The 25,455-nt window shown below is 37.9% G+C and overlaps 1 protein-coding gene across 13 annotated transcripts in view; it reads left to right on the top strand.

The window, feature by feature from the left end:
• Nucleotides 1-25,186, top strand: part of EYA1 (EYA transcriptional coactivator and phosphatase 1) — a 172,793-nt gene extending 147,607 nt beyond the window's left edge. For all 13 annotated transcript variants that reach the window (XM_040487612.1, XM_040487619.1, XM_040487613.1 and 10 more), the window contains 3 exons: nucleotides 58-179; nucleotides 4,254-4,354; nucleotides 23,210-25,186. In XM_040487612.1, the coding sequence (XP_040343546.1) occupies nucleotides 58-179; nucleotides 4,254-4,354; nucleotides 23,210-23,290 (304 nt within the window). In that variant the 3' untranslated portion in view covers nucleotides 23,291-25,186. The remainder of the gene's footprint in view (nucleotides 1-57; nucleotides 180-4,253; nucleotides 4,355-23,209) is intronic.
• The last annotated feature ends 269 nt before the right edge of the window (nucleotides 25,187-25,455 follow it).

Genomic DNA, 25,455 nt, shown 5'->3' on the forward strand with positions numbered 1-25,455 from the left:
TTTTTTTTTTTTTTTTTTTTTTTTTTTTTTTTTTTTTTTTACTTTCTGTTCTCATAGGACGAATTGTGTGAATATTTTAGTAACAACTACTCAGCTTATCCCAGCATTGGCGAAAGTCCTGCTATATGGATTAGGAATTGTATTTCCAATAGAAAATATTTACAGTGCAACAAAAATAGGTGAGCTGCTTTTGTTTTGTTTTACAATCAACTCTTCTCCTTCAGGCTAGCAAAAATGAAAGGCAATATTTGAGACTTTTTCATAGTACTAGATGTCAAAAAATCAGAAGAATTTAATTTTATTATGTCAGAACTGGCGTTAGACATCAAGTGAAATAAAAGCCATAACTCATGCAGCTTCATTCAAGACATTTTACTTTACTGACTAACATTAAGACCTATGCCTTTTACACCTGGGTGGCTCAGTGTTAGGCATCCGACTTTGGCTCAGGCCGTGATCTTGTGGTTCATGAGTTCGAGTCCTGCATCAGGCTCTGTGCTGACTGCTCAGAGCCTGGAGCTTGCTTTGCATTCTGTGTCTCTGTCTCTTTCTGCCCCTCCCCCACTCATGCTCTCTCTTTTTCTGTCTCTCTCAAAAATAAGCATTTAAAAAGACCTACACCTTTTATCTATAGTCAATTTAGCATCAATTCTAGATTATTGTCTTATTTTTCTTTTTAACTGACATCAACAAAAATATCTAATATGCTAAAACAAATAGTAGTATAGAGATGCACAAAGTAGAAGTGAAACAACTCTAATAATAGCTTTCTTTAAACTGTTATCACTAGAACTATTTTTTTTGCTTTATTTTAATTCAACATGTATAAACAGTTGGGTTCCCATTTTTGTCATGGGGATACTGAAAAAAAAAATTAAGTTCTTGAAAGAAGGAATCATAATTGGGAAAGAAGAGTAATGTGACATTTCATGAGAATAGAAACCAAAGCAGAATAAAAGTGAGATAAAAAGAAGACATGACTTCTGTTCTTACAGAATTCACCATCTAGCAGGGGAAGCAGACATCTAAATAACTGTAATAGGACAAAGCGGTATGTAAATGAGCCTTTATCACATATTTAGTAGATGCCCAGAGCTGTTCTAAGCATTTTCCATATTAAAATCAAACTTTGCAACCTTTCCATTTTACAAATGAGGAAACTAAATCTCAGAGACTTAATTGTCCAAGTTGATAGCCAGTAAAGACAAGAGTCAAACTAGTCTGATTCCAGGGTCCAGACTCCTTTCCATACCCTACGGAGTTCAACCACTAAATGCCTGAATTTCCACTTGAATGAAGAAACATTTACTCCCACCCAAGAGGGGGAAGAGGGCAAGTGTCCATGAAAATTAAAAGGAAGAAATGGCATTGGAGCTGGATATAGAAGGCTAACTAAGAGTTTTGTAGGCAGATGTGCTAGTGAGAGGAAATAGAGACATTGAAGTGTGTTCCCTGCTGAGGGACTTGTCCAGTAGTCGTGGGTCCAGGGAAGCTGATTCTGGAAACGTAGACTTAGGTCTAGTCCTAGGTGGCCTTGTTTACCACCCTAATGAGATGTTATTTTAGTGAGTTCTGGGATGGAGGATGAGGATCCTAGTAGGTGGGAAGAAAGTTTTTGTGGCTGCTCAACTGTATCTAAAGAAAAAAGAGTAAAAATGGAATCTCATTTTCCATCTGACTACACTTTTATACTTCCTGTACTTTTCCTTACTAGCATTTACTAAATTATTGTTAAAGAATTACTTTTATAATTGTTCATAGTTGGATCTTTCCTATAAGAGTGTAGTGTCTTGATAACTAAACCTGTTGCTCACCATTGTAGCTATGGTGCCCAGCACATAGTAGGTACTCAATAAATGCTTGTTGAACAAAATGAATAATAAACAGTTGTTTATTCTGAAGAAGGCTGACACAGAGGTTTCTTTTAAACACCCAGGTCAGTAATGACACTGTTAACTGATAGGGGGAAATCAGGTTTGATAGTAAAGATTATGAAGAGCCGGTGGGATATTCAGATAGCCTTGTCCAATGGAAATAGCTGGAGGTGGAGAATGACTGATGCCTCCTGCTAGAAAATACTTATAAAGAAAAAGGAATGTACCAAATAGAATTCCTCGTAGCCCAGTGTAACCAAAATGTTTGATTGTTTGCATGTCCATAAAAATAACAGTTTACATTAAGTCAGGTGTTTATGTTCTCCATAACAATAGAGAGGAATCATACCGTGTTTTGTAAACAGTGGTCCATGGTAAACGTTTACCAGCACAGGAAAGAACGATTTCCAAAGAAGCCTATAGAACAGAAGGGATAGTACTTAACTTCCCACAAGGAAAGAACAAGTAGTTTATTACCTGTCATGCACATTGAACTCCATTCCCAAATAATTTAAACAATTTGAAAATATTAGGATGACAGAAAATTATAATAGCAAGTACATATCAAGTATTTTTAAATGGGCATTTTGTTTGTGATCTTGAACTTTAATTTTTATCAATACAAAATAAAAAATTAGAATTAAAAAGTGGTGGCAGAAATTACCTCAACCTTAGAGGTAGAATTGCTTTCCTGGGGTATTTTTAACAAGCAAAGTAGAGATTGAAACTCTGGTAGTTTTGCTAATTTTGCCATCAGAAGAGATACAATTTGGGAGTCAATGCAGAAAACCCAGGAGTTTTCCTTGTAGGCAAATGGCAGTCATTGGAGGAGAGGACTGGTATCTCATTTTAGCAGAGCTGTGACATTCTTTCAGACAAAATGGATTCATCAAAATAAGAAACTCCATGTAGGAGCTCCAGTTAACTTCTAAAAGTCAGCTTCGGTTTCTTAGTCTTTATTATGGAAGACGTCTATATGACCCAGAATTCACAGCGAAGCCTAGAGGAGACAGGGTACAGGCGAGAAATTTTTTTGTCCGATACAGCTTTACCTTGAAATAACATTGAGTTTAATTACCTTCCCTTTCCCATGAAAAGGCAACTTGGCAAAAACACATAAACATTTCCCTCTAAGGAGGAAAAAAGTTTCATGACATCTAAGTTTTGGGTTGTATATTTTTGCAGTGAAAGCTACACTTTGTATTTGTTTCTCAAAGTGATTTAATATTTCACAGTTTAGTGGGCAACCAAAGAAGCATTGAAATTACATCCTTTGAATAAAGCTGGCCCGATTTCGTCCTGTCAGATGCAAACCAGAGATTTTAGTGCAAAATACAAATATAAAGCAGACATTTGTTTAAGCAAACAAGCAATTTGTTCGTGAGTATATCTGATCCTTATTTGAAAGAGATGCGGGCCTGCTCAGCCATTTACATTTGAAAACTATAAACTGTCCCATTGTCCATGAAAATGACCTTATTGGCAGCCTGGGACTTGGAACACCAGTTTCTTCTCTAAGCAGCAACAATGGATGCATTAACTGCAAGGATGTGCCTTCAGAGAGACCAAATGAAGTCTTGACATGGGAAAGATAATAGATAGATAAAGGTATTCTGTTACCTTTATCCCGCTTGTCTTCCAGGAAAGGGCTTTATTGGACATCAGATGCCTGGGTAGGGTGGGCATGATCTCTGTAGTGCCCCAAATTACCTGACATTTGTTTCAGAAACAGTTTTACCGGAATACTTCAAGTAAACACATTAGGCTTGGCGAGGGGAGGATGGAGTTGGGAATCCCAACTTGAAAATGAAGGAAGAAATGAATTCCACTGTTTGATTTCTCTTACTATAACAAAACCAGTCTCAGGGTGGTAGTTGTTTTTTGTTGTTGTTTTCTTGGGTTTTTTTTTTCTTTTTTCTCATCCTTCTCAATAGACGTTGGATAAGATATTATTTTCAGAGTTTAGTCTATCGTGAAACATTTTTTAAAATCCAGTTCAAATTTGTTGCCAGAATCAAATGCCTTTGTCAAGTCTTGGCTCATAGGAAAAAAAGTACTGCTGTAAAACAGTATTTTCTCCCAAATATACCGTGATCAACTAGACCCTGCTTTTTAATAAATGAGTTCTTAAGAAAAAAAATATCACAAATTGACCATTTCCAAAGGACAGAACACCACATGGATAATTTGCGGTTTCTGGTTTACTGTGCTGTTCCCCGTTCTACCCAAATGGCATCCAAAAGCACTCTTTTCCCGTTTGTGCAAGTAGGATAGAGTGGAATCAGGAGCATAAAGGAAGCTTTCGTGTAAAAAGTTCAAGCACTATCGTGCTGAGTTACCCCAACTTTCCATTTTTTATCATCTATTTTTGTTCATCAGGCAAGGAAAGCTGTTTTGAGAGGATAATTCAAAGGTTTGGAAGAAAAGTGGTGTACGTTGTTATAGGAGATGGTGTGGAAGAAGAACAAGGGGCAAAAAAGGTGAGTGTTCATCGATGGGGTTTTTACACCATTTAATTTTTTAGTCCTCAAACTGCTCATTCCTGGATCACTTAAACACGTTCAGTGTCTCTGAAACAAATTACAAACGTGTTCAGAACTGTAAGCAGTGAAAAAGGACAGTAGAATTAAATAAATATGATCTTTTTGAAGAGTGCCCTGTACAAACGCAAAGGTCATGGATGGTTGGTCTTCATAGAACATAGACTTTTAAGCAGAAAGGAAGGTTTAGTGCTGTAGCCGCCACCCGAGATGACGCACTTGTGGTGTCCATGTGAGCATATCCCGTTTGGCCGTGGTGGCAGACATTGCCAAGTGATTAAAATCTGCCTGAGCCTGGATCCAGCCTAAGAACCTTCCAGATATTACTTCAGAAAGCCTCTACCGGTTAGTCGGAGCTGGCTTGCCAAACCATTTGCTGTCCTAGAGTACAGTGTCTTCCTTTTATCACAAGGTGAGCACCTCACCTCCGTTGGGACACTTGGAGAAGAGGAGAGGGGTGGGTCCAACCGTGGGTCCCTCGACTCCCAGTTTGTGCATCATACGTCTTTCTATCCTTCTGCATCCCTGCAAGTGTAATTCTGCCGTTTCCCTTAGCAAAAGCTTTCTCGTTAATGTCTTTCGTTGCATTTCAAAGAGAGCAGAGGAAGAGGGGACCACATTTCTTCACTCAGGGACCACTCAGGGTCTTTAGTCTCGTACAGCCCACCTGTGCAATCTTCCTCACCCCAGCACTTGACATTGCGGCCCCTTCAGCCATGCCTAGCTCTTCCTCCGGGCTTTTGCCTCTACTTGGAATGATCTTTTCCCCAGTGCCCTACTATTGCTGGCTTAATCGTTTTTCAAAATCCAGTTCGTGTACCACCATTTCTATTCCCCTTGTTTGTAAGAGCTTAATTATAGTAGTTCTCACTCACACTGTAATTGGAAAAGCTGTTGTAAATAGCTTGGATTCTAGAGCAGACAGCCTGCCTTTGAGTTACAGCTCCACTGCTTACCAGTTTTCTGACTTTGAGAATTATGTACCCCTCCTCTTTTTCTTTCCTTTTCTATAAATGGCAGTCATAACAGCATCTAGCTCCTTTGGCTGTGTTAAGGATTAGATTTAGTTAAGACGTGAAAGCCGTAAGACAGCCTGATACGTATAAAGTGTGCAACAGAAGGTAGCGGTGTTAGTAAGTAGTTATGGATATGCCTGTTGCAGCAGTAAAATGGGAGCTCAAGAGGTAGGGATCTTATTCTGCTTAGCCTGTTGCTTGAGAATTTGTTTTCAAAACTTTTTTTACAACTCTCTACATCTTGACGCATAGTCTCTAAATATTTTTTTTTAATTGAAGAGATTTAAATTAAATTGAAGAATATATTTAATTAAGTATTTTACAAGGTTAACCAATGCAGCTGTTTCCCCTTCCTTTCCCCCACACACTCACTGATAGACATCACTACACAATTCCACAACGGATGCAACAATTCATCTCTTCTGAAGTATTCCAGTATGCAGTGGAAGCGATGCAGAAAGTCACCAGCATATAGACGCAGCATTCAGCATGACGCATGGCCAGCCTTCTTATAGAGTCTGAAGATGATTTAATTCACCTTCAGTGCCTCTGAATTCTAACAAAACCGTAGAAAGTGACCCGAATTCTGTAAATGATGGCTTATTTCAGTTATACCCATTGATGCACAGTTGTGTGCCCGGGATTACGCACCCCCTGAGTGGGATTGGTGCGGATGGAAACCCACACGCAATTCAGATCCAACAGAGGTTTGCCGAGCTGCACGTGCAATGTAACGGCTCGTTCTGACATTCCAGGTTCACCGGTGGGCAACCACCATGATGGTTACGTACATCTGTCGGCCCTTCAAGGCTGTTTTCATAAAAGGAAATTTTCCCCAGACTAAATTAGAATACCCCAAACTCAACCCTGGAGAGTTAAAGAGAGGTTTGATGGGAATCCAGACTTTAGGTCTTTTTAGCAAAGCCTCTGGAATCCCCACGCCGTTCCTAGACAGGACCTCCTCGTGGCTAGTGGGATAGTCAGGAGTGTCAAAGTGGAAAGCAGCATTTCATGGCCCCGCGGCCCAGGGCCAAAGATGTGAATCTGCACCCCGCCCCCCCCCCTCCAAGACTGGTCCTTCTTCCTCTACCAGTCACCAAAAAGTTTTAATTTTAAGAGAAGGTTGCCAAAACATGGCTTGCTAGCTTGTGGTAGACCGAAAGATGCTTGTAAAAGTGGTGACTTAGAGCACCGTGGAATCCCGTGGGTCCTAGCAAGGCTTCTTGGGGTGAGTCCCTTGCTAAACCTTTCAGAGTAGCAGGTTTCTTAGATGTTCATCACGGGTGAGCATAACGTGGAAAAAGTAAAGGAATTCTCAGTTTAATGTTACAACTGGAAGTATTACAGTAATAGGGCTAAGAGTATTTGTTCTCTCTGCAGAACAGTTAAAACTGTTTCCACTGTTTATCTTTGAACGTGTTGTTATTTTTACTTGGGACAAACACACCTGTGCCGAAAAGAATTAGGCAGCTGCCCGTGAAGAACAGGCTCTTTGAATTTTTTGACTGTGAATGAATATTCTTAGCTTCAGTTTTCTGTTTTGATTTTGTGGGATGAGTGTAATGTGGTAAGGGTCCAATACTATCTGTTGTGAACAAACTCTTGGCACCTTGAGACCCGCCAGTGTGGGAATTCTAACAAAACCGTGACCACGAGTTTCAAGACTGTTTATGTGTATTATGTACAAGGCATGGATTTTTCAGAAGGTTCAGATTCCTGATAGCCTTGCATAAAATTCAGATGTCATCAATCCTCCCCAGTGACAAATCTGACTATTCCTGTCTTATATTCTGTCTAACCTTATTCGGTTAACTAGTATTTATAGTAGTACTTTGTGGGGTGCCTGGGTGGCTCAGTTGGTTGAGCGTCCAGCTTCGGCTCAGGTCATGATCTCATGGTTTATGAGTTCGAGCCCCACGTCTGGCTCTGTGATGACAGCTTGGATCCTGGAGCCTGCTTGGATTCTGTGTCTCCCTCTCTCTCTGCCCCTCCCTCGCTTGCACTCAGTCTCTCTCTCTCAAAAATAAATAAACATGAAAAAAAATTAAAAAGAAATAAGATGGTTATCCATGCTGTAGAAAGATTAATAATCATAATGGTAAAAGAATTACTCTCAATTATAAAGCCCTTATTATGTCCCAGACTCACTCTCAGGCACTTCCTATCCATTATTTCATTAAATCCTCACCATCATTCTGTGAGGAAGGAGTCCTTAGACCCACTTTATATATGAGAAAACCAAGGTTCAGGAAAGTAAATAATCTGGCCAAGATCACAGAACTTGGGAGTAGCCAAACTAGGACCGTGAGATGTGGCCCAAAGTCCCTTTAGATTAAAAACTTTATTTACATATCTTAAATATGATTTGATTCACAAAAAAAGAATTTTCATGCTTATTTTTTAAATTATTAGAATAAAGTATGCCATGTTTGCTTTTTTTTCCCCCTTTCAGGAGGCAGATAGAACCATGTTCTCTTTCTCCCAGGTTTTCTTCAAATTTTAAGAAAAAATCAATTCTGATATAGTTTGTGAGCATTCTAGATTATTAAATAAAATAGTGAAACTCTGTGAGTTTCAGTCATAAAATGTTTTGCAAAATCAAACCATTTTGCAGTTCTTCTAGATCAATTCTGACCATTTAGCTTGTCTCTCTTAGTTTTCTAAGTCCTTTTAAAAATCCAATACAGGGGCGCCTGGGTGGCGCAGTCGGTTAAGCGTCCGACTTCAGCCAGGTCACGATCTCGTGCTCCGTGAGTTCGAGCCCCGCGTCAGGCTCTGGGCTGATGGCTCGGAGCCTGGAGCCTGTTTCCGATTCTGTGTCTCCCTCTCTGCCCCTCCCCTGCTCATGCTCTGTCTGTCTCTGTCCCAAAAATAAATAAAAAACGTTGAAAAAAAAATTAAAAAAAAAATCCAATACATCTCTCTAAATAATGTTCTTTTGCTTGAGGTAGTTCCTTTTTTCAAGCTCAGAAATGAAACCAGTAAGTATTCTGCCCGTTGCCGGTTTCCTGGTGGTCAATTGAAGTCTGAAGTCTGTTCTGTCACCTTTGTTCTCTTTGCCAATATAGTCCCAGGGCTTTCCTCAGTAATTTCATCTAATTCTATAATTCATAGCCTGAGAACACACCCCCTCAAAGAGAATACGTTAAAAATACCTTTGTTTACTTAAAGGAACAACTGTATTCCAAAAAGATCTCTTACAAGAGTTTTCTGCCAGGATCTCTTTGTTCCTAGAAAGGCTTCAGAGAACGTGAGAAGCCATCTACCTCTGGATCCCTTTTTCTGATGTGTCTTTTGTTGTCAAAATGTGCCAGGCTTTCTTTCTGTATCATAGAAATCTATGTTTCCCTAATCCAGTATACAAGAGTAGGCATACGTATGAATGAAAAAAAAAAATCAAATGTAACGGTCTTCTGCATAACGACAGCAATTTTCATTCCTAGAGTAAAAGTGGCCTTGTTTTATAACTCTACAACTAAACTCCCTTTGCTTACTTTTCTGAGAACTACTTAAAACTAATCACGTGTGAACACCAGAGAGAAAATAGCAAGCATCCATTATTGCGTAATGGCAAAGCCTTCATCAATAAATGTCTATCTAATTTATTTGTTTGTTTAGATTTTTTAAGTGTAGCTGACACGCAGTGTTACGTTAGGTTCAGATGTACAACACAGTGATTCCATAACTGTATACGTTATTCTGTGCTTCTTACGAGTGTAGCTACCATCTGTCACCGTGCAACACTAGCATGATACCATTGATTAGATTCCCTATGCTGTACCTTTGATCACCACGACTTGCTCATTCCATACTCTGCTTCATCCGTTTTGCCCATCCCCCCACCCTTGTTCCCTCTGGCAGCCACCAGTATGTTCTCTGAATTTGTGGGGCTGCTTCAGCTTTTTGTTTCTTTGTTTTATGTTGGTTTTTAGATTCCACGTCTAAGTGAAATCATATGGCATTTGTCTCTCTCCGACTTATTTCACTTCGCATAATACCCTCTGGGTCCATCCATGTTGCCACAAATGGCAAGATCTCATTTTTTTATGGCTGAGTAATATTCCTTCGTATATATACCACATCTTTTTTTATCCATTCATCTATCAGGGGACACTTAGCTTTCTTCCGTATCCTGGTTATTGTAATAATGCTGCAATAAATGTAGTGATGCGTACATCTTTTTGAATTAGTGTTTTTTATTTTCTTTGGGTAAGTGCAATTCTTAGGGGAATTACTGGATGCAGTATTTCTATTTTTAATTTCTGGAGGAGACTCCATACTGTTTTCCACAGTGGTTGTACCAATTTACATTCCCACCAACAGTGCATGTGAGGGTTTCTTTTTCTTCACATTCTCATCAACACTTGCTTATTTTTTGTCTTTTTGATGTTAGCCTTACACCAATAGGTATAAGGTGATCATTGAGGTTTTGATTTGCATTTTCCTGATGATTAGTGATGTGCTGAGCATCTTTTCATATGTCTCTCTTTCATCTGTATATCTTCTTTGGAAAAATGTATATTCAGGTCCCCTGCCCATTTTTAATCAGATTATTTGTTTTACTGGTGTTGGCTTACATAAGGTTTTAATACATTTTAGATATTAACCCCTTATCAGATATATCATTTGCAAATACCTTCTCCCATTCAGTTGGTTCCCTTTTCATTTTGTTGATGGTTCCCTTTGCTGTGCAAAAAGCTTTTTATTTTAATGTGATCCCATAGTTTTGCTTTTGTTTTTCCTTGCCTGAGGAGACCTCATCTAGCAAAATGTTGCTAAGGCTGATGTCAAAGAGATTGCTTACTGCCTATGTTTTCTTCTAGGACTGTGATGGTTTCAGGTCGCACATTCAAGTCTTGCATCCATTTTGAGTTTATTTTTGTGTATGGTATAAGAAAGTGGTCTAGTTCTATTCTTTTGCATATAACTGTCCACTCTGCCCAGCAACATTTATCGAAGAGACAGCCTTTTCCCTACTGTATATTCTTGACTCCATTGTTGTAGATTAATGGACCATATGCATATGGGTTTACTTCTGGGCTGTTTTGTTCTCTTTATCTATGTGTTTGTTTTGTGCCAGCACCATACTATTTTGATTACTATAGCTTTATAGTGTACCTTAATATCTAAGACTGTGATATCTCCAGCTTTGTTCTTTCTCAAGATTGCTTTGGCTGTTCAGGGTCTTTTGTGGTTCCATACAAAGTTTCGAATTATCTGTTCTAGTTCTGTGAAAAATGCTATTGGTATTTCAGTATTGATTGCAATCGAATCTGTAGATTGCTTTGGATAGTATGGGAATTTTAACAATATTAATTCTTTGAATCCGTGAGTATGGAATGTCTTCTCATTTATTTGTGTCATCCTAAATTTTTTCCATCAGTGTTTTATTCAGAGTATAGTTCATTCATCTCCTTGATTAAGTTTATTCCTAGGTATTTTATCCTTTTTGGTACAGTTGTAAATGGAATTGTTTTCTTAATTTCATTTTGCTGCTTCATTATTACTTCTAATAGTTTTTGCATGGGTCTTTAGGGTTTTCTATGTATAGTATCATGTCATCTGCAAATAGTGACAGTTTACTTCTTTCTTCCCAATTTAGATGGCTTTTCCTTTTCTTGTCTCATTGCTACAGCTAGGACTTCTATTTTATGCTATTATATTTCATTTCTAATTATTCTACATCAAATAAAAGTATAAGAGTAGAAATTCTTGTCTTGTTCTTGATCTTAGAGGAAAAGTTCCCAGTCTTTCACCATTGAGTGTGATGTTTGCTGTGGGTTTATGTCATATGTGGTCTCTGTTATGTTGAGGTACGTTCCTTAGAACCTACTTTGTTGAGAGTTTTTATCACAAACAGATGTTAAATTTTGTCAAATTTATTTTCTGCATCTATTGAGATTGCAAATTGAGATCATTTTTATCCTTGATTTTGTTAATGTGGTGTATCACTTTGATATATTTCCAGATGTTGAACAGAATAAATCATACTTGATTGTGGTGGAAAGATCCTTTCAACATATTGTTGAATGTGATTTGCTAATTTTTGTTGAGGACTTTTGCATTTATGTTCACCAGGGATATTGGCCTGTAATTTTTTTTTTTAAATAGTGTTTTTGGTTTTGGTATCAGGGTAATGCTGATCCCCTAGATTGTATTTGGAAGCTTTTCTTCCTTTTCTATTGTTGGGAATACTTTCAGAGAATAGATATTAACTCTTCTTTAAATATTTGATAGGCTACTTACTTCAGCAGCACATAAACTAAAATTGGAACAATAAATGTTTAACAGAATTCACCATCTGGTCCTGGACATTTTTGGTTTGTTGGAAATTTTTGGTTACTGATTCAATTTCATTACTAGTAATTGGTTTGTTCAGATTTTCTATTTCTTCCTGATTATGTTTGGAAGATTATATGTTTCTAGGAATCCATCCATTACTTCTAAGTTGTCCAATTTGTTGGCATATAATTTTTCATAGTCTTTAATAATATTTTGTAGTTATGGTGTAGGTTGTTATTTCTCTCCTTTTATTTCTGATTTTATTTATTGGGGTCTTTTTTTTTTTCCATGAGTCTGGCGGAAGGTTTATCAATTTTATCTTTTTTTAAATGTTTTGAGTGTGAGAGAGCACAAGTGGGGAAAGGGCCAGAGAGAGAGAAAGAGAGAGAGAGAGAGAGAGAGAGAGAGAGAGAGAATCCCAAGCAGGCTCTGCACTATCAGCACAGAGACTGACTTGGGACTTGAACTTACAAACTGAGACCATGACCTGAGCTGAAATCAAGCGTTGGACACTTAACCAACTGAGCCACCCAGTCACCCTAATTTTGTTTATCTTTTCCATGATCCAGATCTTGGTTTCCTTGGTATTTTCTGTTATTTTTAAATCTCTATTTTATTTATTTACGCTTTGAACTTTATTATTTCCTTCCTTCTAGTAACTTTGGGCTTTTTTCTTAAGTATAAGATTAGATTATTTATTTGAGATTTTCCCTGTTTCTTGAGGTAGGCCTGAATCACTGTAAATTTCCCTCTTGGAACTGCTTTCACTGTGTCCTAAAGATTTTGGACCTTTGTGTGTGTGTGTGTGTGTTTTTTTTTTAATTTTTTTTTTTCAACGTTTATTTATTTTTGGGACAGAGAGAGACAGAGCATGAACGGGGGAAGGGCAGAGAGAGAGGGAGACACAGAATAGGAAACAGGCTCCAGGCTCTGAGCCATCAGCCCAGAGCCTGACACGGGGCTCGAACTCCCGGACCGCGAGATCGTGACCTGGCTGAAGTCGGACGCTTAACCGACTGCGCCACCCAGGCGCCCCAGGACCTTTGTGTTTTTATTTTCACTTGTCTCTTTGTATTTTTTGCTTTCTCTTTAATTTCTTTGTTGACCCATTAGCCTCAACATCTTTGTGGGTTTTTTTCCAGTTTTTTCTTATAATTGAATTCTACTGTCATACTGTTTGGGTCTGAAAAAATATTTGAAATGATTTCAATCTTCTTAAATTTTTAAGATTTGTTTTGTGGCCAGCTTGTGATCTGTCCTCAAGAACATTCCCAGTGCACTTGAAAAGAATGTGTATGCTATTGTTTTGGGATGGAATGTTCTGTATATATCTGCCAAACCCATCGTGTCTAATGTGTCATTCAAAGCCACTGTTCCTTGTTGATTTTCTGTCTGATTGATCTAGCCATTGATGTAAGGGGGTGGCTGTTAAAGTCCTCTCTTATTATCGTATTACTGTCATTTTTTCCCTTTTGTTTCCATTAATAGTTGTATTATGTATTTAAGTGCTCCAGTGTTGAGTGCATAAATATTTACAGTTGTTATATCCTCTGGTTGGAATTGATCTCTTTATCATGCAATGCCCTTCTTTGTCTCTTATTACAGTCTTTGTTTCAAGTCTATTTTTGTCTGATATAAGCGTTGATACCCCATCTTTTTTGTTTATTTCCATTTGCATGGAATATCTTTTACATCCCTTTTACTTTCAGTCGTATGTGCCTTTAGGTCTGAATTGACTGCCTTATAGGCAGCATATAGATGGGTCTTGTTTTTGTATCCATTTCATCACCCTTATGTCTTTTGACTGGAGAATTTCGACCATATAAGGTACTTATTAATAGGATGTACTTCTTGCTATTTTGTTAACTGATTAATGGTTGTTTTTGGGTTCTTCTCTTGCTCTCTTCCTTTGTGTTATACTTGGTCCCCTTTCTCTTTGTTTCTTATGTATCTGTTTTTGGTTTTTGGTTTGTAGTCACCATGAGGTTCATATATGATATCCTAAATATATCGCAGCCCATGTTAAGTTGATGGTCACTTAAAAACAAATACATTCTAAAAGAACTTCATTTTTACTTACATGTTTTATGCACATGTTGTCATAGTTTACATTTTTTTTATTTTGTGAGTTCTCTTAACTAATTTTATAGGTGTAGTTGATTTTATTACTTTTGTCTTTAACCTTCATAGTAGCTTTATAAATGATTATTCTACTACATTTACTGTATATTTACTTTTACTCATGAAGTTTTGTCCTTTCATAATTTTCTCCTAAGTATAGTTTTTTCTCTCTTCCACTTGAAGAATTTAACATTTTTTGTAATGCCAGTTTAGTGGTGATGAACTCCTTTAACTTTTGTTTGGGAAACTCTCTCCTTCAATTCTGAATAATAATCTTCCCTGGTATTCTTGGTTGTAGGTTTTTTTCCTTTCAGCACTTCGAAAAGACCATGCCACTCCCTTCTAGCCTGAAAAGTTTCTGCTGAAAAATCAGCTGATAACCTTGTGGGGACTTCCCTTATATGTAACTAATTACTTCTGTCTTGCTGCTTTAAAAATTTTTATCTTTAAATTTTGTCATTAATTATTACATGTCATGGTATGGACTTTATTGGGTTCATCTTGTGGGGAATTCTCTGAACTTCCTGAACCTGAGTGTCTCTTTCCTTTCCCAAATTAGAAAAGTTTTCTGCCCCTCTGTAGGGGACCCCTATAATGCAAATATTTGTTTGCTTGATGTTGTCTAAGAGATCTTTTAACCTATCCTCATTTTGTAAACTTTTTTTTTTCTTTTTGCTGTTCAGCTTGGGTGGTTTCCATTACCCTTTCTTCCAAATCACTGACCTGTTCTGCATCCTGTAATCTGCTGTCAATTTCCTCTAGTATATTTTTCATTTCAGTTTTATATTCTCCCACTTTAATTGGCCCTTTGCTATATTTTATTTTTTATGTTGAAATTCTTACTGAATTCATCCACTCTTAAGGCTAGCAAGCATTTATAGGACCATTACTTTGAACTCTATCAAGTAGATTGCTTACCTCCGTTTCATTTAGTTTGTGTTCTGAGGTTAGGGCTCGTTCATTTTTTGGAGTGTAATCCTTTGTCTCCTCATTTTGCATGACTTTCTATGTTTGTTTACATGAATTCAGCAAAACAGCTATTTCTCCTAAATTTGAAGGAATGATCTTATAGACTGTGTATGCCTGGTAACTTTGGCTGGACTGCTGGAGCTGTGGCCAGCATGGACTTGGGGGGTCAGTGCTGGGGCTGCCCTGGTGGGATGACCAGAGCTTAAGTAGGCATAGGTCAGGGTGGTCCTGGTGCTCTTTGTGCAGAGCCTAGCAGGATAGCTGAAGTGGGTATAAGCCAGTGTATCTCAGAGTGTTTTGTGCAGGAGTGCCCTGGGCAGCTAGAGCCAAGGCCGGCATGGGCCGTGGCTTCTCAGGGTCCTAGAGGCTAGGGTGCCCTGGCAAGCGATCAGCAGCAAAGTGGTATGTGTCTGGAGTGTTTTGGGGTGCTTTGTGCTGGTCTCACCTTGGCAAGATGGCTGGAGCTATAGTGAGCACGGGCATACCACCATGAGAGTCACCTTAGTGGAACAGCTGGGGCTCTGGTGGGCTCACTGAGGTAGCGGGTCCACTATGGTGCCCAGACCCTGCCCTGGTTCATACTGTCAAGGTGGAAAGAGAACATAAATTGCGGTGCTTGCCAGCCACTCCAATTTAGAGAGATTTTCAGCAGTTCCCTCACTGATGGAGTTCTAGGATTGGATCCTTTATATTCCAGTTGCCCTTTAAACTGCAACTCTGTTTCGTGGCCCAGGACAGACAAATGTGTTCATGGTTTCTTGGTACTATCCCTCCCTGTTGCAATCCACAGCATTGGAAGCTGGGCGTTCCTGACTCGGTTTCTCTTGCCATTCTCTACCTGGTCTTTTGTTTTGCAGAAGCTGTTCAGTCAACCCTCAGTTCTTCAGGAGATATTGCTAAATACATAAATAAGTGTATATTTGGTATATTCATGGAGGAGGTGGATTCAGGGTCTTCCTACATTGCCATCTTGGACTAGACAAACTCAAAAAATGTCCATTTTAAATGTGAACTCTAAAATTTGCTCACATCCAAGATGCCATACAGAACGTGATTACTAATGTTCAATTCTAAGCTTATTCAGAATATGAGAAAAATGAGATCTGCTTTTATAAAAAACGGTAGCATTTTTTGCAGGTTTGAGACTTCCTAACACCAAGTACAGTAAATTTTGTTCTTCTAAAGCCATTAATTTTATTGACTGCTTAATGAGCATATTATATATGCCAGATCTTGAATTGGATTTCATCTTTGTTCTTAAAGAATTCACTTCTGTCTCGAGTAGCAGCAGATATGCAAATACTAAAAGAGCAATGCCGTGCAATAAATTTCATGATGAATTTTTAGAATAATCTATCTTCCGAGATCTTTTTATTTACAATTTGGGAAGTATTTGTACCTCCATATGCCAATCTTCTAGAGATAATACACGCATATGAAAGCACAGTCATGGTCTTTTTTTAACAATGTATCCTGGCATTCATTCCATATCAGTGTATGGAGTTCTGCATCTCTAATTTCTTTACATGGCTGCGCTATGTTTTAATAAGTTCCCTGAGGCTGAACGTTTAGGTGATTTTCATATTTACTATTACAAACAGTTCTGTAGCAAATGTTCTTTATGTGATTCATGCATGGACAAGTGTATCTCTGGGGAAAATTCCTAGAAGTACAGTACCTAAGCCAAAGGTTATGTGCTTTTATGTTTTTAAATATTTTATTAATACATTCTTAGTAATTCAGCAAAATTCAATTTACACGTGAGTGTCCATGCACCCAGCTTTTTATGTGAGTTAAGTGCAAAATACTAGATGAGGAGGAGAGGTAGCATAAAGGGATTTAGAAAATTGCACACATGGACAAGAGGAGCAGGAAGGAGGTGTCATTTTCCCATTATTCAGGGAATAGTTTGTTTCTAACACTGTAAAAACTTGTACTACTTTCCAGTATTTCGGCTTTGGTATCCGTTATTCTCAATAATATACTCATCACCTATCCTTTCTGTTACTATCTGTGGTTAGCTCTTTTCATTCCCATGGCTCCAGTTAAGTGATGGAATATCTCCATTTAGTCATCCTGTGTCATTCCATCTGAATATCCGCTGATGAACTAACCCAGTTCACCCACTCGGATTTATTTGGTGTCCCCCTCCTCCAGCCCATCACCAGGACACATGAATTGTTCCCTCATTTGTGTCCTGTCCATTGTACCCACTCCATTTCTCCTATCCTTCTGCATACTTTCTCTTCTACTGGCCAGCCACACCTCTCTATTCCATCCTTCCTAGTTAGACATTCCAAGTGTTTCTACCTGGAAAAATCTCCTTCCTCATTAGTCTTTATTATGAACATATCATTCAAAGCTCATCACCTCCATACTAAATTTTCTGTACATCCCTCCTATCAGCCTTGTCATAGACTATATCCTGACTGAGAGCCCTTTCCCATCTACCTAACCAGCTCTGCCCATTCTTCAAATTCAGTGCAGGCTCAACGTACCCTCTCCAGCTTACAACTGAGCTTTCTTCTCTCTGAATTTATTCCTTGATTCTTTCTTGTTTTATTGAGATATAATTGATAGGCATTACTATTTAAGTTTGAGAAGGTGTACAGCATAACGACGTGAGTTACATATATTGCAAGGTGATTGCCACCTTGATAGATAATAATCTATCATTATAGCTACAAAAAAATGAGAACTCTTAGGATTTACTCTTAATTTTCAAATATACTATAAAGCAGTGTTATTGATCTTATAACCAGAGCTTTATATCTTTCAATCACTTTCATCCAATTCCCCTACTCTTTGTGTCTGGTAACCACAAATTTGATCTCTTTTTCTAGGAGTTTGGGATTCTTTTTTTTTTTTTTTTTTTAGATTGTACATGTAAGTGACATCGTTCAGTATTTATCTTTCTCTCTCTGACTTATTTTACTTAGCATAAGGTCCATCCATGTTGTTGCAAATGGTAAGTTGTTTTGTTTTGTTTTTTAATGACTGAGTAATATTCCATCATATGTGAATACCACAACTTCTTTATCCATTCATTCATTGATGGATATTTAGGTTGTTTCTGTGTCTTAGTTATTGTGAATAATGCTCTAATGAACATAAGGAAACAGATATATCTTTGACAATGATTTTGTTTCCTTTGGATAGAAACCCAGAAGTGGAATTGCAGATCATAGGGTAGTTCTGGGTTTGTTATTGTTTTACATTCCCACCAACAGTGAACAAGGTTCTCTTTTCTTCAAAATCTTGCCAGCATTTATTACCTCTTGTCTTTTTTTATGATAGCCCTTCTCAGACATGAGGTGAGATATCACTGTGGTTTTGACTTGGATTTTCCTGATTAGTGATAGTGAGCATTTTTTCATATACCTATTGGCTGTCAGCATATTTTCTTTGGAAAAATACCTATTTATTGTTTGCTACTGATTTGTATGAATTTATTATATATTTTGAATATTAATCCCTTACCTAATATGTGGCTTACAAATATTTTTTCCCATTCTTTAGACTTTTAATTTTTTAAAAATGTTTATTTAATTTTGAGAGAGGGGCAGAGAGAGAGAGTGACACAGAATCTGAAGCGGACTCCAGACTCTGAGCTGTCAGCACAGAGCCCGATGCAGGGCTTGAAATCACAAACCGTGAGACCATGACCTGAGCTGAAGTCAGATGCTTAACCGACTGAGCCACTCAGGCACCCCTAGATTGTTTTTTTCATGTTAGTGCTGTGCAGAAGTTTAGTCCAATGTCATCCACTTGTTTGTGCTTTAGGGATCCAAAAATAATCATTGCCAAGGTCCATGTCAAGGAGCTTTTTTTCTGTTTTCTTCTAGCATTTTTCTGGTTTCTGGTCTTATATTTAAGTCTTTAATCCATTTTGAGTTAATAGTTGTGAATGGCATAAGATAGGGGGCTAGTTTTATTGGCTTACATGTCTGAAGCCAATTTTCCCAGCACCAATTATTAAAGAGACTACCTTTTCTCCATTGAGTGTTCTTGGCTCCATTGTTAAATGTTATGTGACCATATATATACATGGTTAATTTCTGGGCTGTTGATTCTATTTCATTGATCTATGTGTCTGTTTTTATGTCAGTACTATACTATTTATATTACAAGAGCTTTATAATATAGCTTGAAATCAGGAAGTGTGATGCTTCCCATTTTTCTTAGGATTTTTGGGGCCAGTTGGGGTTATTCGTAGTTCCATATAAATTTCAGGTTTGTTTTTTCTACTTCTCTAAAAACTGCCATTGGAATCTGGATGGGTTTTGCATTGAATGTGTAGTTGGTTTGGGATCACATGGACATTGAAGCAATATTAATTCTTCCATGAACATGAGATACCTTCCCATTTGTATATGTCTTCCAAGTTCTTTCATTAATGTCTTACACGTTTTTAATGTAGTTATTTTCCTTGATTAAATTAATTTTTAAGTATTTTATTGGTCTTGGTACTATTGTAAATGGAATAATTTTATTTTGTATGGATAATTCATTTTTAATGCATAGAAACACTATTGGTTTTGTATGTTAATTTTGTATCCTGCAACAGATCTAACACTTTTTTGTGTGTGGAGTCTTTAAAATCATGTCATCTGCAAATAGTTTTACTTCTTCATTGTCAATTCTGGGCCTTTTATTTCTTTCCTACTGATTCTTGTCAATGGGGGACATAGGCCATGCATAGTATTTTATACATCTGCTGTAGCTACAATACTAAAGTCATAGACTTTATCTATAAAATGAAGGTTTAGGGGAAATGACTCAAGAGTGCTTCTAGGTTTAATAAACAGAGTCCAGAAAACTATGTCATAATTCAAAGTCACACACCTAATGTCAGAGTTGAGAATATAACCCAGGTCTCCTCATTCTGGCACCTGATTTTTTTTTTTTTTTTAGAAGAAACATGTTTCAGGCTTACTACTGATGAAGGGAAAAAATGGTTGTCTTTGCACCCACTTGTGCTGGGAAGCTCTTGTACATTCATAAAATCTTTACATGAGTATGTGGCTAGTTAGGGAAAATATTATTTTGCGACATTCTCATTATTTGTTAAGAGGAGTTTGAGTTTCCTGTCCTCTCCCTAGATTCAGTCTTATAATCACTCAATGTTAAATACACATTTCTTAAAGTAGAAGCCCTGTAATTTTTGTGAGACTAGGACTGCTGATTATAACAAAGATCATTACCTTCATGTTCTGAATTAGTCCTGAGGGTGGAGTTGCAGTCCTTGTGTGGGGGTCCCAGAGATCACCTGTTCCCTTTCAGGTACACCTAAGGGTTGCCAGTTATCACTGTAAAACCTTTTGCATTTTTACTCAAATCGATGACCCCATCGTCACTGTATCGTGATGCGTTGTGTCCGTAATATACCACAGGCATATTCCATCTTTTGAATTTGTTTCAGGGTGCTACTTGATATGTGGTTCTTATTGATACTCTTGTACAGGAAGAGTACAAAAAAGCCATTAGTATTTCATTGGCAGTAAACAAGCCAACCCAGGGCTCTTTGTGAATAACCTCACCTTTCCGAAACTTGTTTTAAGAATGGTTTAGAACAGGTTAAAGTAAATGTACTCTAGACTGGCATCATCTCCTACACCTGTAAAGATAAGACGTATAACCATTTTTTTACTTTGTTTACTGTGGAATTAAATGCCTAATTTATATCTTAAGCGTGTACCAAAGGATTAGCTGGATTTTTTTCAGTTCCCTTTTCAATTTCTCTGCCACGCATTGCATTCTACAGTGCGTACTGTGATGTGTTTTGTTGTCTAGGGGAAACATATCTAATTTCAGATAATCAACATGTAAAAGAATTTGACTGAACTTACTTTGAAAAAAAAAAGCATTCCATTTCTTATAGAAGGACTTTTATATGTATTTACGAAGGTAGTTGTCCTGAAAGCTTCTGGATGGCTATCTGAAGAGCCTTCGGCATTCTCTGCTACATCCTGAAAGCATATTCTGTGAGAGCAATAGAACTACTCTATAGCTTCCTTTATTCACTTGTTCGTGAGAAGCAGCTTTGGGGAGGGGCACCTGATCTCTGGCAAATTAGAGAAAATAAGACCAGAAAGAAAGTAACAAAAATACACGAGGATATGACAATAGATGCCAAGTAAACGGTTAAATCTGTAAGAATACTTGAAAACTTTTGATGTAGTGGAGGATTTCCCTTCAAAATGATGTGTCAAAAATGGACTTGATATTAAGTAGTAAAATGAGTAGGATGCAGAGCGGCACATATTATATATACACAATTTCAAATAGGAGTCTGCACATATATAAAATACAGAAACATGTTTGTGGGGGCTATCTGGATAGCATTAGAAATGATTTGTATTTCTCTATAAAATGAAAGCTCTACATTTTACACATGTTTTACAGTACACATGAATTTTTATTCCAATGAGAGAAAAAGAAGGACAGCTTTCTGTGTTGTAACTGATCAGTTTTCAAATCTGATGTGTATATCATAGTCACTCAAATTTTTCAGTGTCGCTCACTCAGAACTTGGAAGGGAGTGTGTGTGTGTGTGTGTTCAGCTGTATACTGTGGGGCTGATAATTTACACTGCTGGATTAAAATGCCATCGAGAACAGTTAGGAGGCATTTCAGCATCTGGGCTTCAGATTCAGGGCTGACCTGGTGTGAATTGCGCGTTCGATCCTTGCCAGCTGTTACTTAAACCTCTCTGTTCCTCCTCCGAGTCTGTTTTGTCATCAGTGCAATAGTGATGGTAATACCGATCTATCCCTGAGGTTAGAGAGAGGTTTGAATCCGCGAGGCTATGAGAAGTGCTGAGGAGAGTGCCTGACCCTACAGCTGTCATTATTACCGACAACCTCCTTGTAAGCCCTGCTGCATGTGGCTCCCGCAGCCAAATGTGTCTTTCTCTCACTTACAGCCAGTATCCTAACAATGGAATTCTTCATTCTCTGCCGCCGAACACACACGCAGACACACACACGGCTAGAAAGTGCTCTTCTGAATGATCATCCTTTTGTACCTAGCTTAACGATTACCTCCTCTTACCAGGTATTTCCCCATCTCTGCAGGCAAAGGGAAACTGGCCTCTTCCTAGTCCTTTTATAAAACAGGGGTTGCCGGGCTCATCTTCTACACAATCCCTGCAGACGCAAAAAAAAGGAATAAATGAATGCAAAGTAGCACACTCTGTCGCTCTAGTCAAAAATTTTCAAGTAGATCCTAAAACTTTGAAAAGAGATCTCTAGTACTCAATGCTGGACTGTCGCTATTGAAGGATGACAAAGATATGGAGTCCATTTGACATTGGACTGTGGTACATGCTTTTAGCCGGTTATTTGGGACAAAGGCCTTGTTAATAAGTAACTTAATAGTTTCCATTCCCAGAATACAACATCTCTATGATCTACATCAAAATAGTTATTTGCTTCCATTTTACCTACACATAATACCCCCCCACACACATGCAAAAATTAACTTAAATTCCACTGTTTGCTTCCGTGCAAATTGATACGGATTTTTTTTTAATTCCTTAGAATTGTAATTGAAAATTATACTCCAGTCTTCGCGCTGTTTTTTAAAAGCTGTTTTTCTATAGGCTAAATAGAATATTGTCCTCTAAAAAATGATGATTATCTTTCTCTTATTTAAAAGAGATTTTGCTGATGTGTAGGTACTTACTATAGAGCTTTTGTACAATGGCAGTTTATAATCATGTTCTCATCCTTGATGGATGAGGTAACCTCGGTTGTTTTCCTGTTTTTTTTTATCATCTCTGGCTAATTCGGGTCTTCTACAAATATTCTCATCATTTAAACTAGATGTCTTACAAATAGTCTCATTTAAACTAGATTTTTAGATTGATTTTTTTCAAATCAACTACCAAAAAAAGTTCGTTTACAGTTTTCCCATATGGTAAAACCATTTTAAGGTCAGTGCAAAGAATGCCTAATGGAAATAAATGAAGAAAAAAAAAGTTGCTTCTGCCATCAGTCAAGTTTTGAAAAACGTAAAATACTACCAACTTAAGGAAAACTTAAACTTTCAGCATCAAAAAGTCCACTGGATCCATGTTTTGAAAGGTGACTGCTTTTGACAAAGTTTCACGCACAGCTACTGTGTTTTGGAATTCATAGTCAATGACAGTGTAGAGCAACTTAAGAAATAGCCATCCCTTTCTTAAACAGACTCCAGATTATATGTTAAAGTGCAGTCCAGTATTCTTAGGGGAGGATTAAGTTTGGATTTTTGTTTTAAACAGACGTGATGTTAAGATCTTAACTGGCCGTTCTCACAATACTGCAAAAAGGGGGTGAGCATCGTAGCGGATTTCCAAAGCAGGTTTTAAGGCTTCTTGCTGGGAGCGCTGTCTGGCCTCACTGTGTGTCTGCTCCTTTCACAGCACGCCATGCCCTTCTGGAGGATCTCCAGCCACTCGGACCTCATGGCCCTACATCATGCCTTGGAACTGGAGTACCTGTAACAGCCACCTAGCACTTTGAAGCCGCACAACTGCCCTGCGACTAGGAACAAACCCAGCAGGCCTGTGTCCTGTGTCCGCGCTGGGATACCCGACTTCGCGATTGCAACTCGTTGACGCACAGCTGCTGTCGGTCTTCACCTCTGCCCTTGTGGTCAACGAAGGGCCACACCTATTTCTTCAGAACAGCTGTTGACTCTAGTACTGTGAAGCCAATGAAAATAAGCCATGAGAATGTTCTAGTACAGTGTAATGCGGCTTTGCCGCATTAACTACATGGTTCAAACCTGTGAAGAAAGGACCTGCAAACGCTTACGTTTTTCGCATCTTCAATGTGACGTAAAGAGCTTCTCCGATACAGCAAACTTGATTGCACAACAAAGACTGAAATGTGTTCCCTGAAGACTGGCGAGGGGATTTTTCTTGTAAAGAAAGTTTACTTTTTGGTGTCTCATACCCAGGGTAACCTGTACATCTCTACTTATTTATGAACAGACTTTAAAAAAAAAAACAACAGCTTTATGGAGGTATGACTCAAGCACCGTCCAGTTCACTCGGCCAGACTTTTTTGACAGCAAATAATTGAAGAGACAATATAACACAAGCGATTAAAGGCCTTTGCCTCACGACACAGCAAGTACTTTGAATTTTAGCACATTGCAAAGTAGTTTAAAGTATGTCTAATTTAAACGTGTAATATGTACATCACTGAGACAATCATGTACAGAGAGAATTTTGGGTGTAAATTTGTAATAATGGATGATTCTTTTACATATCGTTTAGAAAATGATATTGAAAGGTAGCGATGCCTTGATCGTGAAGTAAGAGGCAGTATGTGCACAAAGTCATGCGCGGTGCCTTATCGACGTACTGGTTATAAATATGTAGATAATGGATTTTTTTTTTTTTTTTTAGATAATGTTGTCAAGACCAAAAGCATGGATGTTAATAGGATTTTGTTTTCCAAATTGTTCTTTCCATCATCATTTTTTTTTAATGCTGTTAGGAGGACCTTGGTAAAATAACACAGCGGTGTCTTAAATCATTTCAAAAAATAAAAAACAAAGTTCCTCCTACCACCTCACCTTTTCATTTTCAACACTAATGTATTATATGTAACTACTTGAAAAAAAATGATTATACAAATGCTTCTTCCCACAGAAAGAATGTAGATGATTGATAGATATATTTTATTAATAAGATGGCTCATGAATTGGAGACTAGCAAACTTTTGTGTGCTCAGACGATAGGGTCTGCATCTTCTTGATTAGATAAAGGAGGACATTACCACGTCTCTAGAAATGAGCAAAACTTTTTGATTGTTGCTTCTGTTTTCCTCCACACCTTTCCCCGATCCCCACCCTCCCTGGAAAGTTCATTGCGGGCAGTGGACGTGGCCCGATCGTCCTCACGGAGGTGATTATTAACCTACAGTGTGTATAAAGCATAAAGCTGGGAAATAAAAATTGTCACCTTTGTTATGTGATAAGACAGTTTCTCCAACAGTGATGAGTTTGGGCACTAAAGACTTCCATTATTATGACATTTTTTAGATGAACTTTATTGGGGGGAAAAAAAACACCAGCTTTAACCCAAAGTAGCTAAAGAGCTACTGTATCTTTTTCTGAAGTTTCATGCTGCTGCTAGAATTAGTCACTCGTGAATTTTCCAAACTGCTTAAATTAATCGAATTTGGGTTTTTCTTTTTTGCTTGCAACAAACAGAAGTTGACAATTTTTTAGCCTTTCCATTTTATGTTTTTGTACTCTGCAGATTGGAAAGACAAAGTTTATCTTGGCTTTACTGTATAAAGGTGTGTTGTGTCCACAATCGTGTACAGACTTTTTCTTCAATAATTTTGTGTTTAAGTTAATAAAATTGATTTGTGATGTACTGTAAGCTCCTTGAGTATATTTTCTTATCGCTCATTTGCAAGAAACAGCAGGACCTGGGCTGCATTAGAATGCTTTTGGTCTAACAAAAGGAAGTGGGATAAAGCCATGGTGGTCATAATGGCTTTATCAGTCCTTCAGGGGACTAAACTAGAAAGGGAACAGCTGTTTCTTTGATCACTGGAAGAACAGATGAACAGAAGAGCTCTATACGTCCTCTAAAACTATATAAACTGGACTCTCAACTTTACCATAGACCAGAACTCAGCATCAAGC

Source organism: Herpailurus yagouaroundi, unplaced genomic scaffold, assembly GCF_014898765.1.
Source record: "Herpailurus yagouaroundi ecotype Mexico unplaced genomic scaffold, PumYag 165, whole genome shotgun sequence".
Classification (NCBI taxonomy): domain Eukaryota; kingdom Metazoa; phylum Chordata; class Mammalia; order Carnivora; family Felidae; genus Herpailurus; species Herpailurus yagouaroundi.